Raw genomic sequence first — 19,891 nt, forward strand, 5'->3', positions numbered from 1 at the left:
GACCTCCGAATACTAGTGGGCAGCATTAATAGACATAATAGACTGCCCACTTTGTAGAGGCTGTCTGGATGTAGAAGAAATTGCCCCCCATGTAATCCTGGAATGCACGGGAGTGTCAGCACAACAGGTATAAATCGTCAAAGGAATGGGGTCGCTCCGCTAAGCCGGTGAAAAGCCCAGTGGGCTTCTGAGCTTCTGGAAGGAGTTAGGTTGGCTTACGTAGTCAACAATAGCACGCATAATGGGCCATTTTAGAGACTAAACAGAGCCCACTAACTAACTCGCTGCAGTTGATTATTAAGGCCAAAACACACACAAAACAAAACACAATCACAGTAGCAAATTAATATTTAAGTGACACGTTAATGTTATTGATTTTATGTCGCTCTTTGTCTGTGCCACTTACGCCGTTTCGTAAATAGGTTTCCATACCGTAAGTGACAAATGGCGCGCGAGGGTTATACCTTTATACCACAGCAATAAAGGCCAGGCATGACGGTATGGTTTTGAAACCCCGCCATCTGGAGTACGGTTTTCGTTATTCATTTTCGATATTCATTGCGTCGTTTTTGAGCCACAAGAATGCTTCACCAATTCACCATCCCTCTACAGGGCACAGGCCTCTCTCCCTTTCTTGCATTCCCCCCGATCTTGGACTTTCTCTTTCTGCGATGTCAAGTATGCATCTAACGCGTCACGCCATCGTTTTCGCCACGACGCCTCTTGACTTCTGGCACCCAGTCTGTGGTCTTTACTCAAAATGCATCCAGTCCTTGTGGTTTTTTTTTTTCATATTTGTCTACTGTCATGTACGTAGGTTTGCTGCGGCATGCACGGGCGGTGGGCGGCCAAGTGTGGCGCGCGTCACGACCGCGGCGCGGCGGCTAGCGGACAAGAGGCACTACGCTGAGGCTCAGATCACCTCGCTGGCGCACCGCCTTGAGAGGGCTTACAAACAACTATCTGCAGGTACGAAATTACACTGGAGGGCAAAAACGAATGCTGAGCTGTGTTGATCTGTGTACAAATGACAATCACGTAATTCTATTAGTTACTTGATTCTTAATAGGCATATGTCCGTATTCGTGGATTCGTCTAAGGATTCAGGAGGCCTAAAAAGACCATACATACATACATTACATACACAGCCTATATACGTCCCACTGCTGGGCACAGGCCTCCCCTCAATCAACCGGAGGGGGTATGGAGCATACTCCACCACGCTGCTCCACTGCGGGTTGGTGGATGTGTTTTTATGGCTAACAGCCGCGACCAACGGCTTAACGTGCCCTCCGAAACACGGAATCATCTTACTTTTTCGGACAATCAGGTGATTCAAGCCTGAAAAGTCCTTACCAAATAAAGGACAGTCTCACAAAGTGATTTCGACAATGTCCCCATCGGGAATCGAACCCGGACCTCCAGATCGTGAGCCTAATGCTATAACCACTAGACCACGGAGGCTGTTATTTGAATTACGTTTTCCAAAAGACCAAATTGAACCAATTCATCTAAAAAGAGCAATATTGCTATGGTACGACATTTTTATACGCAAATGTCAAATTGGAATATGGCACTTTTAGATGAATTGTCTCAATGTGGCCAACATTTTCAGATCCTGTGCTTCCATTTGAATGGACACGGAAGTGAAAGTCATAGCAACGTCTTGCGCTGATTTATCTCAGTTTGATAAGAATCAAAACAGGGCAAGATTTAGTTGATATCAGAGGTTGATAATCTGACGCTCCTTTTACGATTTCGTTCATCAGCTCAGTTTTAGTTTTGTAAACTTTTGACGTTAATCCCGCTCATCAAGTTTCGTATTCATTGATAACTACATCGAAGGAGCAAATAGCTGTACTTTATAGTTGTCATCAAGTTTCGTATTGATTTATAACTTATATTTGAAGGATTATAGGCAAAAATGGAAATACCAGCCTCGATTCACAAAGACGTTTAATAGGAAATACTGGCAAAACGCAAACACAGTAGACAGAATGTATGAAAAAAAAACCAAGTCAATATGACAGACCTTTTTTATAAAGAAAGCGTTTACAAAGCAAGTTAAAACGAATAATATGATGGACCGATTAGGTTCTCAAATATCTTCAAATGATTAATTGTATTGTGTTTACAAAGACAGCTCCAATAATATTGACGGAGCAAATTGTTGTACTTTATTACACTAAAATTTTGTGCACATGCCGGCAATCGTTTAATTATTATTGTCCGGACGTTTTCCAATAGAGCCGAAATTAAAGTGTGTTGCAACGTCTATAATTCACTTCAACTGAATTAGCCGCATTTGAACACATGTGTAATCTGACGTGCTCAACACACGCAAATAAAATAAATTACAGGACCACATAGTCAAATTAAATATTTTTCACGAAACGCCAAAACGATACATTAGCCCGGTGAGGTGTGGGTACTTAGGTGATCTTGAATGTACCTCTGCAAGAGAAGTGTTTCAGGATTGAAGCAAATGGAATTCCGTAGTTTCTGCTTACCCCGATGAGAAATAGGCGTGAGTTTATGTATGTATGTATGTTATTGTAGGTCTAGAAGAGCGTTCAGCGGTGTTGTCGCTGTCGGTGGTGTTCCACCACAAGGCGGAGGCGTACGCGTCGGCGGTGGGCGGGGGGGGCGCGCAGTGCGCCGTGGCGTTGCAGCTGGCCACCGGGCAGGGCGGAGCACCCTGCAACGACCCGCGGGCGCTCGAGCAGCACGCGCAGCGGCACCGGCAGCTCTACGAGCACATGTGTCAGGCATACACTGAGGTAACTAACAACTACAGTTCTTGCGCTCTAACGTAGTATGTACGACAGTAAAACAGTAAGGCGTCCAGTCTTAGAATAAAGAATAATACTGCATATATGGAACGGTTCAGTAGACTCGTGGTAGCTCAATTGGAAGAACGCTTGACTCTCACTGTAGGGTCGCAGGTTCGAATCCAGCTCGGGCTATACCTATGATTTTCTAAATCGTTTTTCAAAATCATATTTGGATAGTAAATGATTATCACGTGTTCAGCGAAGACACTCCGTCCCGCACAAATTCGTATCGGTACCGGGCTAAATTTAGAAAGAAAGATGCATTTATTAATTCAGGATGCCACACAAAAAGTACAATTCAAAAATTACATATTCTGACTAAAAAACAAACTGAACATTAAAAAAGTATTAAAAAGAAAAGAGTAAAAATACTGCCTAATAAGTACCTATGTACTGTAACCCACTAAAACCACATGCTTACTTCACTATGGGCTCTTAACGTCCATTGTGATACCTAATTATTATTTAAGTTTTATTAATTTCCTAATTCATGGCGACAGGTCCATTCAACCAGCAAGAAACTGCTATACCAACTAGACCACTTAGTTCAAGTGTGCCATCAGACCGACCCTGCTGATATGGTAAGTCGTTTAATTATTTTCCCACATTTCTTTTAGTTTCCCACTAGTCAAAACACACACGTACGGCTCGTTAAGGGGCCTTTGGCGGCTCAGTAATAACCCTGACACCAGGTTTGATGAGGTTGGTACTCCACCTCACAATCCACACGATAGAAGAAGACTAGTCAAATCAGTTACTTTTTACTAAACGTAAAAAAGCATACGTCGTAGAAAAACGTGATAAAATGTCGAACTTTCTACTACTCCGTGGTAAATCTAGCATATTGTGCCGGGTTTGTAACGTGTCGTTGCGATCCCCAGAGCGAGGGCAGCGTGAGTACGGCAGGCAGTAGCGGCGGCGACCCCGCGGCCGACTACAGCTCGGGCGCCAACCACGTGCTCGCTGTCATACACCAGATACTCGGACATCACCGCGCCCTCGAGGCCAGGTAACGTACATACCATAAACAAACTCAGCATAACACATTTAAGAAATAAAGCAAAAATAATTTAATTTTACACAGAAAATAAAACAATGTAATATCAACGTTGAATTCCACAAAAAAAATAAGAATGATAATGCATATCATTCAACCAACTGTGGCGTTCGTCCGTAGTAAAAGACTCACTCAAAATAAGCCATGGCGTTGGTATTCTGTGGGACCTGCTAAGTCATGAAATTCCAGCATAGTTCCTAAAATGTTATTATATAATGATCCCGTTGTTCCAAAACTATACTACGAGTTCAAACGGTCTACCTCCCGCCACCCGGCACATGCCTCCTCTCTAATAAACCCGCTGAATATACCAGAGCGTACTCTAACGCTGCTTCACTGCGGATTGGTGAAGACGTTTGGTCTAGTAGCCAACCCATGTGCCAGAGTTTTGAGCCAAGTTTATCAATTTATACTAGCGCTAATGACTTGCACGAATGAGTTATTAATTGATCTGCAGTGCAGTTTTCACTACAGTTGGTTCGACCATTATAGGCGACGATACGGGTCTGTTAATCACGTTGGTGTAACAGAAAGTTCGCTGAGGTGTGGGTCGTTAGTTCATCTTGTGTTGGATGTACCTCTTACCCCAATAGTCGTGAGTTTGTTTGTAATACTAATCATAACTTGGTACTTTGGCAGATACCACCAAGCCCGGCTGAAATTGCACCAGCGACTGGCACTGCTGCTGTACAAGGAAGACTGCAGACAGGTCCTCGACTGGCTGGCCAACCACGGAGAAGTGTTCCTGCAAAAGAACACAGGAATAGGAAGGAATCTCGCCAAAGCAAGGGTCTATCAGAAATCTCACGAACACTTCGAAAATGTTGCACAAGTACGTATTGATACTGAGTTATCAGTGTGGAAAAAAAACTATTATATAAAATCTTGACTTTCAAGTGTTCTCTGATGCTTCTATTTTCAAATTTAAAGACTTTTGTTTATACGATTACCGGTAAACAAAAGTGTTATTTGTCGTTCAGAACACGTACACAAACGCGGAGAAGCTGCTAGCGGCGGCGGAGGAGCTGGCGCGGTCAGGGGAGTGCGACCCCGAAGAAGTGCTGGGCGTGGCGCGAGAGCTGGAGGCGCACGTGGCGGCCTTCGCGGCACGAGTGGATCGCCGCCGGCGCCGCCTCGACCTCGCCGTGCTGCTTTACACACACGAGAAGGAGGTACTGATTATAGCCAGCTGCTGCCGTGGCTGCAACCTGCACGCGCTCGATAATATAGAGTGTAACTCTTCAATTACACGACATAAACGACAGTTACAAAATGACAGCAGAAGTACAATCGGCGGTCTTATTGCTAAGCAGCAATTTTACTGACCTATTGTCAACAGAGGAGTCCCATAAAAAAATGAGGTACATGAGTTATTTAGTTATTCATCCTAAACAAGGTATAGGACCTACTTTTGACTCTTGAGGGGAGCTCAATATGCTAACAGAATAATATGTTTATAGCTCCTGCAATGGCTGGACACGCTGCGGAGTGGCGGCGGCGTGTGCGCAGCGGACGACACGCCTGAGGCGGCACGGCGTGCGCTCGAGCAGTGCGCTCAGCACCGCGCCGCCAGCCTCGACGCCTGCGCCGCCACCATCGCGCAGGGGGAGGCTCTGCTGCAGGACCTCAGGTACTGACTTATTAACACATCAGCTATAATTATGTCAGAAATGTACCCACAATGTGGGCGCATGTTCTTGCGCAAAATTGGCTGTACCAGAGGGCAGATTCCCAAAGTCATAAACTAAGTTTCCATTCAATACAATAATGAGTCCACAAGTTGCTGTCGCTGTAGTCGACTGTAGAATCATATCAATTGAAACGATATTTGAAATCCAAAATAATTTTATAACATAAATAGCATATAATGTCCCACTATTAGCACAGTGAGGTGTTTAGATCGATAGCTTGGACCAACAAATTAATAACTTGCCTTCCAAAGCACGGAACCATCTTAACTTTTCGTTATTTTCAATATATTGCACCAAAAACTAACATAGTTCTACTAGAGTGAAGAGATAGAATTGCTAGTCATTATGTATTAACACAGGTGACAATACTATTTTTGCAATGAAACTATTTTGGATGTAATGTGCAATATTTGAAGCTGCAGCGCTTACAGGTAAAGTATAGGTACGGTCACGAGCATTTTGGTACCATGTCACATGATTTTTTTGACAAATTGCACTGTCAGTCTCACTAAATGTTAAATATGTTAGTGCGAAAGAGTTCTAATGTGGGTACATTATATTGCTCGTGACTGTACAACAGACATCGGGAATCGCTCTGAATACATCGTACTAAGACGCGGCGTATAGGTTGAACAATGACCTTGAATGCGCAGTAACAAATTATTGTATGGTGGTATCAATCAACGTGCGGTATGAAAGCCGGCGCAAGGGGCAGCGCGTAACCATGACAACCAGAGACGGCGTACCTCTTATAACGTAACATAATTAGATTGATAGCAGGACATAGTTCATTGCCTAGCGCGAATAAAACGATAGTCTCTTTCTACAACTTACACACAGACGAGATATGTCACTATTATGCTATCCGGTCTCAACTGATTGGTTGGGCTGACTCGCCGGCGGTACCAACCGAACTGACCACAGGCCCCCGCCCGTCTTTACCGGCGGCAGATGACACCACGCCAACGCCACGAAGACTATTCAATCGACTCTTATTATGCTACGTTATAAAGTGTATACTTGCGCGGACGACGGCCATTTTTGTTCAAATTATACGCTGTTGTTCATACCAGTTTTGCGTATGCTTTTATATCACTACTATAATGCAGAGAGAACTATAACTTCAAAACTTCAGGTAAGAATTTAGGTGCCAAACGGGAGCACGCGCCCTATCAACTTCATAGTGGATGTGATATAATATCGCTTTAGATCTCTGTCAAGGAGTATAATTTGTGGTGATTTGTATTGGCTTTAGGCGGTGATCAATCGATTGGTTGATGATGAGCAACGAACATGTCCAAACGTGACGAAATGTCTGAAACTTCTGTTGGAATATTGCTCTAATATTACACATAATAACTAAATCCATACTAAATTCCTTTACTTCTTCACGCCTAAACCGCTGAACAGCAGAAATAGGCCAAAGATAAATTTTAACCTACTAATCTAGAAATAAAGCCAATCTAAGATGATCAATCTAATTTTACTTTTCGACTTACTTGTGAATTTTATTTGATGAGAATGACGTTTGACCGCTTTCGTTGATGACGTCACAGGATAGTGTTTCCATACAAACTCCAAAGAAAACTTCGTTTGGACGTTTGGTAAAAAGTACCTCAGTATCTCATTTGGCTAGGTAGTCAAGTAGCCTGTAAGTATATTTAGGTGTTCGAACCTAGTGGCTTGATCCACTTGAGATTACACTTATGAATTCCGATCGATATTTGCTTGGATTTGTGCTTGCAGCGCCCCCTATCGGGCAGTTTTGTCACTCCTCAGTCGCTAATGACAGGTCTTCAATATCATTCAGCGCCGGTGTTCCGTTTATCAGTACGCTTTTGGTTTCCGATCGAGACACACGTGTGCAGCAAATTTAAATTGTTTAACAATCTACCTACATTTTTAAGGTGAGCAATAAAACAACGATTTTAATCGGCATTGCCGGGGGTTTTCACAATAACCTCAACGAGCGGCTGTGCGTGCAAAACCACAGCTTGGAGACGTATCAGCGTGATACGTCGCGCATCGTACCAACAAAGTATCGGGACAATTCCCATACTAAGCGCTGGTGTTTGTAGTATCAAATTATGATACTTCTATGTCGTGACATTCATATGACATATTAACCGACCAGCCTAGTCGACGTTAACGTAACGCTTCACATGATGCGTCGTTTTAAATTGACATGTCGTATTATCGACAGGTTAACCGCTGCTGATACGACGTTTCAAATTCATGCGTAACACCTTGCTTGGCACTGATACGTCGTTCCAAATCTATGCGTCGCTCAAATGATACGACACCATTAGATTATCCAGTTGTTACACTCTTACAACTTTATTTACATTTTTGCAGAAGATACGACATCAAGGCGAACTATGGCGTCACCATCCTCCTTAATGACGATGGGCGAACTGGCCTGCTTAACTCCAGAAGATGATGAGTCAGCATTCCTAGCTGTAGTTAATTTAGTAAGGCGATACTATCCAGCCGGATGGGAAACCTGGGTGGTAAATAATATCCCATACAAGAAACTATTTGGTGATTTCATCCAACCGGAGATTGAAAAGAAGATCAGATTTGCTCTCCCAACACTGGACCTGGTACGAGCTTTATATCCAAACGCTTCGCAAGCTTCAGAAAGAACTTTCCGAGACATGAAACGTAGACTATTGGGCTGGGCGTTCGGTCGAACGCTGTTATACGCGCCACACAATATAATGGAACAAATACACGACAAATCTTACGATCCATTCATGGATTTGGTGATGCAAATGAAGCCCAAAATACTTTCAAGACAAAATGTATCAGATCTTCTGAAATCGAACACCCTACCTGAGTCACCTAGCTCCTCAAATAAACGAGCAAGTACAACCCCAACTTCAGCAGCGAAGCGTCAAAAACTCGAGTCAGCAACGGATAATGAAGCCCTTCTTACATTTTTCATTCAGAATCAAGAGAGACAAAATGAAATGTTTTTTTCAGATGATGGAACTCTCAAGGACCCATAGTCATCAGATAAGTCAACTGCAGGAAGGTCTCGTTAATAGGAGTCTACATACGAACTCGGAGCCATCCAGCATTGATGAGGAAGGCGAACCCGAAGAGGAACCGAAAAGTGAGGTTTCTAAAGAAGAGGGTGACGCAGACAATGATTGTTCTGTGTGGGACCCAGTACCTACACCATCAACCTACAAAGACACGGAAGAGACTCTCAGACTTCAGATTGCGGAAGCGCAGAAGAAGTTGTTAGATTTACAGGAAGAAAATCGAGAAGTTGACATTCAATTTACTGCGGTAGTATAAACGCAAGTCAAAATTCCAAAAGCAGACCCAGATCTAGTCAAGATGGGCGTGGATTGTCAAAAGTTGGGCTTGGACACCTGGGATAAATATTCGCTATGCCGAAGCCCAGAAACAGCTTCAAGCCACCACCCGCTTTTACGAGCCTGAAAGTAAACAGTCAATTGGCGTTAGCCACTCCATTCTGGCAGAGCGTGGGCCTACTGGAACGTTTTGATACCACGCTTGCAGCCATTACACATGGCTTGTTACAACAAAGGAAAACATTTGAAATGCAATGCTCAAAACTCAGCCCGCAAACCAGACAGCAGCTAAATGCGGAGATGCTAAGCTCAACTTCAGATTTTAAGAAAATTTCGGATGTGCTTTTACCATATACTTGTAGCAAAAGATCAGAAGTTATAAAGCAAAGGAGACAACTTTATAAGGCACCTAATAAGACGCTGAATGAAATGCTCCATGACATCCCTCCCTCTGAGACGCATTTATTCTCTGAAAAGGCCCTAGCCGAAGTCGTAAAAGACCAAGGTGGTGCTCACAGGATTTTCCCTAGCCGGTCCAAGAAACAAGTGAATCGGAATAAATCTAATCAATCGGCTAGAAACACTTCCAGAAACAACACATTCAAAAAAAGGGAGACCTTTCGTAAAAATACAGGAAGAGACGAGAAAAGAAACCCAAAATTCGATACCCAAAACTCTGATAAGAAGGGTGGCCCCAGAAGACAACAAGAACGTAAATCCTGACTCATTTCGGGCGGGTCAGCTCTCCAGTCACATCGAGGAATGGAGAAAAATCGGCGCACCGACAACGATTTTATCAATAATTTCAAGGTACAGAATCCCGTTTGTGAAGAAACCACGACTTGTTACTTTAGGCTCAGAAAACATAAAACACATGCACAACCAATCCAAACCAATGGCAGATCTAATAGAACTATTGTTAAAAACCGGATCAATAATCCATCAAAAATTTACAAAAGGCTTTGTTTCCCCCACTTTTCTGAGGAGAAAAATGAGCGGAGAATACAGGCTCATATTAAATCTAAAAAGCTTGAACCATTATGTGTGTACTCCGAAGTTTCATCTACCAAACATCTACAGCATTCCAAATCACCTTCAACAAAAAGATTTCATGATAAAGATAGACCTCTCTCAGGCGTATTATCACGTCCCCGTTGCTCCTGCTCATCAGAGGTACTTAACTTTCCGACACAAAGACGAGCTTTATCACATGACCTGCCTACCTTTTGGTTTGGCCAGCGCCCCGTCTGCTTTTGCAAAAATTACCAATTGGGTAGCCAAATACCTTCGGGAACAACACATAAGGGCGGTGGTCTACCTAGACGACTTTCTGCTGATGCACGAGAACCCCGATACTCTGACCGAACAAGGGAAATACGCAGTACAATTGCTAGAAAATTTAGGCTGGTGCATAAATCACACAAAGTCGGTACTCAGACCAACGAGAAAGGTAGAGTATCTCGGCGTAATATGGAATACGGAAATGAACAGAAAGTACTTACCGCAAGAAAAAGTAATATCTTTTCGGAAGCACGTCTCGGCCCTTTTACAGGAGGGGCAATGGAATTAGTGGGAGGCAAAAAGTATAGCGGGGAAACTGAATTTTGCCGCGGAGGTAGTACCCCTTGGAAGACTACATTGCAGGAATATTCAACGTTCAACAAATTCCTTGCCCAGAAAATCGTCCAAACTCGCAAGGCAGATAGATCCAGCCGCCTTACGAGAGCTATCCTGGTGGGCCCGGAACCTACACAAGTCATCGACTATCCACAACGCACCAGCAACAGTATTCGTAGCAACCGATGCCGCCGAATCTGGATGGGGAGCAATAGCGAACGGATACAAATTAAAAGGCTCCTGGAACAAGATCCAAGAGACATGGCACTGCAACAGGAAGGAGTTATGGGCTCTTTACGAAGTCCTTCGGTTCAAAGGAGAACTTCTGAAAGGAAAATCAGTTATACTCCAGTCCGACAATCGGACAACTGTTGCTTATATAAACAAACAGGGGGGGACGAAATCGGTAACCCTTCTCGATGCGGCCTCAAGGATATTACACCTAGCGAAAAAACTCGACATAACAATAACTGCCCGATACTTACCAGGTCGCCTAAACGACATAGCAGACAGCCTATCGAGAAAAAACCTGCTACCGGAATGGCACTTAAAAGATCAGATTCTGAACCAAATCTTTCAATCTTTCGGAACCCCTCAAATCGACCTTTTCGCATCAGAGAGATCAGCTGTAGTCCAAACTTATGTAAGCGACAACGTCAGGGACAAGAACAGTTTGTTCACAGATGCGTTCAGCGAAGAGTGGCATCACGATCTAGGGTGGATCTTTCTACCTCCCGCCTTGATCCCGAGAGTCCTCCGACACCTCGAGAAGTGCAGCGGAACTTACCTCTTAGTACCCCCGGACTGGACAAATGCATTCTGGAAACCTGCACTGACAAAGAGAGCGATATCGGCGCCACTCTCAATCGACAATCTGCGAGAACACCTGATAGATCTAAACACCGGGAGAGCCCCAAAGGACGTGGACAACATACATTTGCAGGTTTGGAAAATACGGGCTGGGCCGATGTAGTGAGCACTTGGCCTCCAAATCTCGTGCAAATTGTAGAAGGCTCGTGGCGCAAATCCAGCCTCAAAACTTACCAGGCAGCCTGGAAAAGGTGGTCAAAATGGTCGTCAAGCAATAATGTACCTATTTCAAATCCTAAACCGGATGATTTAGCTGTTTCTAGGTCACCTACACACAGACTTAGGTCTTGCACCTAACACCATACGGGTACATAAATCAGTGGTATGCACTTTTATTAAGCCTAGAAATGGACCATCAATAGGATCACACCCATTGGTAAAACATATGTTAAAAGGAATTTCCGTGCAAAAAGTCAGTAGACCTAAAAGACCTATTTGGAACGTTAACGATATCATAAGCTACTTATCGCAATACACATTAACCGAAAGCAGCATCTTTCAAGTGTCACGCCACCTTAGCATGCTTCTCCTTTTGGCATCAGGTAGAAGGGTGCATGATCTAACACTATTGGACATAAGTAAAGATTTTTTCGAAGACTGTGGCAATCATATAAGGTTTTGGCCAAAATTTGGTTCAAAAACGGATACTACGTCCCACCAGCAGTCACGTTGGGAATTATCACCCAACAATGATAGAAAACTGGATATAATAACTTGGACGAGACATTTAATACAAATATCAGAACCCAGGCGTAGATGTGGGCACTTAACTAGCTTGTTCATCACAACCAGAGGTAAGGTATCCTCTGCCTCGAGAACGGTCATAGCAGGATGGCTACGCACACTTTTTAAAGAAGCCAATATTACTGCGACACCAGGAAGCTGCAGAGCTGCTACTGCCTCTGACCATTGGAGCCATGGGAGGATGGACTTGGATGAACTAATGAAAAGGAGTAATTGGAAAGCTGCTAGAACATTTTTCAATCACTACTTAAGACCAATTGATTCGAAGAAACTCTCATATGCAAACGTTAACTCCCTTGCTCAAAATTTTGTACCTTTAACATGAATCAACGAAAGACTTAATTATTACTCATTATTACCTGTATTGTGATCTGTTATCGATAATCTATTACGGCGATCAAGTTAATTATTTACACTACTGTACTTACGTTAATACGTTACGTTTATTTATACTTACGTTAATACTCATTACAAGGGAAGATCTAAATGTGTGTCATTTTATCACCTTTCACAGTACGCTCATTCAGCGCCGGCAGATAGAAAACACGTCTCAAGTGGATCAAGCCACTAGGCTCGAACACCTAAATAGAAGCGTTTTTCCCCTGAAGGGTAAAAAACGCTTATTTAGGTTTCAGCCGTTAGGCTTGATCCACACAATTTTAGCGCCTTGCCGGCTTCAAAACCGTACTGATAAACGGAACACCGGCGCTGAATGATATTGAAGACCTGTCATTAGCGACTGAGGAGTGACAAAACTGCCCGATAGGGGGCGCTGCAAGCACAAATCCAAGCAAATATCGATCGGAATTCATAAGTGTAATCTCAAGTGGATCAAGCCTAACGGCTGAAACCTAAATAAGCGTTTTTTACCCTTCAGGGGAAAAACGCTTCTATTATGACACAAGTGAGGTATGTTGGTCAGTACAGTCGAGTGCTTCAATAAAATCAGCATTCAATAAAATATTTCAATGGTGCACTTAATTCTTTGAGAACAAAATGTCGGATATTCCATTGCGGACGGACGAAGGAGTAAAGCTGCAGAAATAATAGCACATTGTTAAAATGTATGTGTTCTTAACAAGCTCGCCAAATCCCGCCTACTGCGTCCCGAGCTGCCATTATTATTTCATTACTCTAGACTTTTATTCACCGAGTCATTGAATACGTTAGAATATTCTATAGAATTGGCGCGAACTATAATTATTTTTACTTTTTTTAAAATTGATTAATTCTAAGACAGATTGACGTAGAGACGTGACTCGGACGGTGGGCAGCGCAGGTTCGAAACTTAGCTTGAACGTAAACCAGTGATTTACAATATTTCATGTTTGGTACATAAATGATTACCACGTGCTCAGCCGTGAAGAAAAATATCGTGAGCAAACCCATATTCCAGAGAAATGCGTTTAGGTGACGTAACCTGTATTAGGTTGGTTTTCCCTTCGCGGGTTAGAAAGGTCAGACAGTCGCTTCTGTTAAAAATCGGACCTGTTAAATCTTCACGTTGGGTAAGCTGATCTTAGGAAAACGGGATAACGGTAATGATGAATTCTAAGGCTGTTAAAATCGCATACATTTGCAGAATATTGTCTCCCCAGAATATTGCAACCATGTATTAATAAAAAAATAATCTGGTAACATAAAAAAAGCCTATATACTTCTCATTGCTGGGCACAGGCCTCCCCTCAATCAATTATGGATGGGGGTTAAAACTGGTAGAAATCAGAAATATTTTTTTTTAATTTACAGATGCCATTGAAAAGTATTTTTTTTATTTCGCGCTGCCCTGTTTAATATATACGGAATTTCCAACTTTGCTTTTGTTCGGGATTGCATACTCTTCCGTTTGGAATCGACTACCTATAGAGTTGTGCGATGTATGCAAAATCTACGAGATAGTTTTACCTGGCTTTATGAAACAAAGTTTGAAATGTTGAATTGGCACTTATCTGCTGGAATGGGAGTATAAAATAAACTATGACAGCGTTCAGTTACTTCATCCCTGATAAAATATACAACAATATTATGTATAGAAGGTACACTCCGCCCCAAATCGGCACGAGCTTGGATTATTTGTTTTTTGTGCCAACTAGTGCAATAATATGATATATTACAGTTATTAATAGTGAGATTTTAGCTGCTGAAAAGTTAGTCTCAACAGACTAGATGTTGTTGTTTTTATGATGAATGTTGTGTTCACTTGTAATTGGCTTACAGATTAGTACTGTTTTACTTTGTTTAATTATGTCTTTAACTAAATGTTATATTGTGCATAGCTGTAAGTGATCCATTAAATAAATTACCTCACCCCTTAGTTGTTAAGGAGGGAGGCGTGGGTAATGCGGCACACATTGCATCTCGGTAGTGTCTGTGTAAGTAATTTTTGTATGGAGTATCCTTCTTCTTCGTCGTTCCCTCACTGCTGAGGATCGCGACCACAGGTTATGATTTTCCACTCGGTACGGCTATATGCTGCGTGGACCGCCCTCTGTATGCTGCCGCCCACCGTCTTCTTCACGATGTCAGACCACCTCGTAGGCGCCCTTCCTCGCGCACGTTTGCCATCCATTTGCCCAACGATGATCTGCTTCTCCAGACTGTGCTTCGGAGACCGCATAATATGTCCGAAGAAGCTTAGGGCACGATTCCGGCATATTGAGGAGAGCCGCGTCGTGATCTTGAGCTCTTTTAATATGGACTCATTCGTACGCATCGCAGTCCAAGGTATGCGTAGCAACCTACGCCAACACCACAGTATGGAGTATCCAGGCTGTGTTAAAAGTTAACTAAACCAAGCGACAGCGGAGTATGGAGTCGCATTTCCGCGAGGTGTCAAGTTGACTCGAGCGAGTAATACGATTAATACTTGTATTTCATGAAAATGCGTCCGCGTGTTTATTCGTCGTGTGATAATATAGTTAATCACCGCGGACGGTAAGTAATACTTTTAGGCGTTTCCGTGAAAACAATCACCACACGATAGCGATAGCTTCGCGAATGTTACAGCACTCCGTTTTCTTTTAATAATTGATCTAAAAATGAAGCTATGTTTAGTGTGATGGTTATAATATCTAGTGCTGGGTTAAAAAGGGCACATCGGAGCAATTCACCTAAAGAAAGCAATATTTGTATTTGACATTTGTTTGCATTGCGCGCTTATTTTTATATGCGCAAATCTTCATCGGCCTAAGGTTGCGCAAATGTCAAATTGCAATATTGGTTTTTAAAATGAATTGCTTCGATGTCGCCATTTTAACCATACTGATAGCTAAATGGCAAACCACACTTTTATTCATTTCCTTAACTAAAATAAATTGAAGTACAAGTTGAGTTTATCAATTTAGGTGTCGGTACTGTTGTTCTTAAATGTTCTTAAATTTTGACAGTTCCCCATACTAATTGAGTAAACAGACATATTGTTTTGGTTATGTTTTTTACACTATAACCCTTTGCACATCGTTTTCCCTATTCCCTAAAGATAGGAAAGAATAAAACTTAGAAAAACTAATTTTAAATCAAAACTGCCTTTTTCCAACTGGCTGCTTTTCTTTTTCGTAACTCATCCTTCGTACGGGATACACTCCACGTTGCTCTACATTTTATAGCAATTTACCACGAATTTTAGCTGGACAGTATGGAGAACTGTCAAAATTTAGGAACACTCAACAGTGCTGCCACCTACATTTGAGCTTCTAGTTTTTATCCTTATTAAAAGCATAAAGCATGTAGATCCGTGCGGGTACTAAAAAGTTTACTGAACACGCGTGGCGTGCTAATAAGCATATTAATCTCAGTAAATACCAATACTTACGATGGCGTAAAAACTGAAGTCGAATGTTGATGTTCAATGTAAGAACGATTGCTATCTAAACGGGTTCGCCACGTCCTCCGATTAACGGTCGTGCCTAAGTCCGTTTAAGTATAAAAATACCGAACCATATCCCTTAAAAGGTCGGAGAACCCGCGACCAGGCTCTTGCTCAACACAGAAAAACTTGCCTTTTCGTTGAACTGATCGGAGCCTCATACGTACACATGCGCAGGCGTGCGCGCACTTAATCGCAACCGCTCCCGGTAATCTTGTCCTCAAGTCGCTCGTAAACTTTCGACGCAAAATTATCATTGCGCCACACCTGACGTATTACCTATGCGCAGTTTCAATTCAATACGCAGTCCTATGTATGTTCGGACTAATCACGAGGACTAGAATGGTATCGCATGAGCTTTTTACTCATTTATCTACGAATAAAATAGGTTTTATTTTGAACACGCGCTGGCAGGTGGTAAGAAATTCCTATACGCTTTAGTTTTGAAGATTCCAAAATAGTGCTCAAGCGCCACTGGGACCTATCGCTAATTTGCGATAATTCTGTAAGGCCCATTCTCTGGGGGTTAAAACGGCCACATCAGAGCAATTCATCTAAAAAGCAATATTGCAATTTGACATTTGCGCATATAAAAGTAAGAGTGAAACGATAATAATAAATTAAAGAAAGTATGTAGGACACGAAAAATAAAAACAAATTACAAAGTTAAGTTAAAAGGAACCATAGACAATAGAATGACCATAAGGGATCATATTGTATAATAATATTTTATGTTTATTTTCTAAAAAAAAAGAACGTCTAGGGCCCTGTGCCGAGGTTTTTCTTGCAGCTTCTTTTCCCCGGCTATACAGATTGTGAAAAGCTGCAGTAGTTTTAGGCGGATGAGACGTTCGTTATGTAAAAAATGACGATTCAAAGTGTAACTATGTTACCTACTGAATGCTAGGAATAAGAACTATTTGTCATAGCACTAGGTAGAGTTAAGTAAGCGGCATACAGGTTAGTTTATAAATAATTGCTTCGCGGTACATAATGAATCAGCTCCCGTGCAACTTGTTTGTCCGTAACAGGAAAAGTGGTCCTTGCGGCCCCCGCTGCGGCCGCGGCCCGCCGGACCCTCGGGAGAACTCGTCCCTTCTATATAAATGGATGCCAATAAGAACCATTTTTGTTACTTGTAAAACATTGTAACGTAAAATAGCATCACATCAAATAGACATCAAATAGAATAAAAACTTTACAAATCCGAATAAATAAAGTATCAATGTTACTATGCAATTACTAGACAATTGCTAGATAAGCGTGATCCACCCTAGACCACATCGTCACCATCAGGTGAGATTGTAATCAAACGCGAGCCTATATTATTTTAAAAAAGACATCTTTTTCTGTTGAATTATCTTGATGTAGTCTAGCCTACGATTTAATTTTCTTTTCGTCAAGTGACAATATGGTAGTACAGAAAAACACTCTGGAGCGTTAATGGTTACACCACCGGGACCTCATCCTGTTCGTGCGAATTTTTCGATCTATATCCTCATTTTGCTGACAAAGTGACAGTTTTGCTCTGAACTTTGCTTGGTTGATAATAAGATTCACTTACCTAGTTTAGGCATCACACACGATATGCAGCTATTTTTTATATATGTATCTTGGGTCTCAAATTATTCTCCTTTTCTCGGGATGTAACGCGGGCCGTTTTGTAAAGCCATTCTACGCATATTTGCATATTTATATTATGCTATAAACTAATGTTATAGTAATAGCTGGAATATTGTTTATTGAAGTGCAGTGCTTAAACATAGAGGTCTGTATAGTAGGGCGCGGGGAGAGCGAACAAAAGCCCGACGTCCCAGTTTCACTGTATTTGTTTGCGAGCTAGCCGTGTAGCTATTCTTTCTCCCCCGCTATTATTCGTCACGGCCATTCAATTGCACTTATAGAATTTATTATTTACACCCCGATCATATTTTTCATTAGAATTCACTATAATTGTTAACACATGCCAACGGATTGAAGAAAATTAAGTTTCATTTAGTAACGTCCTTAATATTGGGTCTGGGGATATTTCGCGGGAAGGGCATCCTGTTTTGGATCCTAACGACTCGGTCTGAGTGCATCGAATAAGGCGTGAGTGAAGTTGCAATAGAGTTGGCGGGATTTTTTTCTTGGTGTAGAGTTTTCTTTGGTTCGTGGCGGGCGCACCGGCCCGCGGCGCTCACGCTCAGTGCACGCTCGAGTTAGTTCGCGGCCGGACGTCGCCTCGCGTCCCTCGCCCGTCGCGCCGCACACTACACATTACTTCAAGTAGTGCTCTTCTCCGCAAACAAACATCTCGCGAAAATACCACCATGTTTTAGCACTTTTCAAACCATACTTGTTTAATTGTAATTTTTATGTTGCGCCGTCATAGCTAATAAATAACTTTTACGGCATTTCCGATATCTAGACTTTATTAGAGACAGTGATTGATTTTCTTAATTAAAGAAAATCCGCGTTTCAATTTGAAGTTGTTTGTCAGTGATGCCTAAGTTTTGCGCCAGCTCCCAGAGTGATCGCAACGCATGGACTCCTGGTGACCTCTAAGATATTAAATTAGAAACACATAAAACTTTGACGACGTCTATTTTAATTCACGAAGCGATTAATAAATGTTTTTACGTGCTTCCGGTGCTGTCATTAATATGTTGTAAAATATGCAACGTGCATTGAGAGTATTGGAAGCTGTTCAATGAACAAACATTTAAAACTTGAGTTTCTTAGCTGTTGGCTTTTGCGAGCAATATCGTGTACTTTATGTTTGCGAAGACTACTCATTTATTTTTGCACTCCTGTTTTTATGGGTTGGCCTGTGTTCACGCACCTGCCTCCAGTACTCAGCTTAATAATACCTAAACCGCATATCCTCCCCAAGCTCTCCAGTGCAATTGCGTTTTATTCACTTTGTACCAATCTCGATCACCCCTTTCGATCAAATAGTCTAGACATTGCTCTGTAGGCTAATCATTCACTTAGCAAGATCAAAAGCACTCTAGCAATTTGGATATTAAATTGTTGTAGGCTGGATCTTACCCCCCACATGGCAGGAAGCTTATGAACATTAGTACGAGTAAGCCCAATGCCTATTGATTCTGGACCTTAGTAAATGCGTTCATGCGGCATCTTTTATTACAAATGTATCTAGATTTTACACCTATCTAGGGATAGGTTCCTAATGGGGTGAGCAAAGTCACAAGTAATCAAAGAAAACTTGCAGCCACTGTTGATACGAAGACTGTCTGATATGATGAACGTTATGGTGATAAGGAATCAGCCTATCGCCCATAACAACTGTACGTCATGTTAGAAAAAAGGACACCATCCCTCTGTCGGATTTTAGGATATCTGATTTCCCTAGGCAGGCTGGAAAACTCGAGTAAAGAATTATGACTGATGAACAAAATGTTCCGCAAGAGGGTACGTTGAAGCAATGAGAATAAAAAATTCCTATTTCTCCCATCAGGTGTCGCTACTGTTGAGTGTTCTTAAATTTTGACAGTTCCCCATACTAATTGAGTAAACAAACATATTGTTTTGGTTATGTTTTTTACACTATAACCCTTTGCACATCGTTTTCCCTATTCCCTAAAGATCGGAAAGAATAAAAGTTAGAAAAACTTATTTTCAATCTTCTTCTTATCGTGTGGGTTGTAAGGTGGAATACCAGCCTCATCAACCCTGGTGTTAGGGTTATGATTGAGCCGCCAATCGCCCCTGACATAGCTCACGCAACGATTACTCTCTTACATCAGTAAATTGTAACCGGGACCAACGGCTTAACGTGCCTTCCGAAGCACGGATCATCTTACTTTCGGACAATCAGGTGATCAGCCTGTAATGTCCTAACCAAACTAGGGATCACAAACTGTTTTTTATGATATGTCCCC

General features: G+C 42.1%; 1 protein-coding gene across 5 annotated transcripts in view; it reads left to right on the forward strand.

Moving 5' to 3' along the window:
• Nucleotides 1-19,891, forward strand: part of LOC126380056 (kalirin) — a 166,389-nt gene that overhangs the window by 11,627 nt on the left and 134,871 nt on the right. For all 5 annotated transcript variants that reach the window (XR_007568417.1, XM_050029223.1, XM_050029225.1 and 2 more), the window contains exons 8-14: nucleotides 818-969; nucleotides 2,560-2,780; nucleotides 3,335-3,415; nucleotides 3,716-3,843; nucleotides 4,531-4,723; nucleotides 4,872-5,063; nucleotides 5,352-5,521. Coding sequence is in view for 4 of the 5 variants with exons in the window: in XM_050029223.1 (XP_049885180.1) it covers nucleotides 818-969; nucleotides 2,560-2,780; nucleotides 3,335-3,415; nucleotides 3,716-3,843; nucleotides 4,531-4,723; nucleotides 4,872-5,063; nucleotides 5,352-5,521 (1,137 nt within the window). In the remaining variant the exon portion in view is untranslated. The remainder of the gene's footprint in view (nucleotides 1-817; nucleotides 970-2,559; nucleotides 2,781-3,334; nucleotides 3,416-3,715; nucleotides 3,844-4,530; nucleotides 4,724-4,871; nucleotides 5,064-5,351; nucleotides 5,522-19,891) is intronic.

The sequence above is a fragment of the Pectinophora gossypiella genome, chromosome Z (genome assembly GCF_024362695.1).
Source record: "Pectinophora gossypiella chromosome Z, ilPecGoss1.1, whole genome shotgun sequence".
Classification (NCBI taxonomy): domain Eukaryota; kingdom Metazoa; phylum Arthropoda; class Insecta; order Lepidoptera; family Gelechiidae; genus Pectinophora; species Pectinophora gossypiella.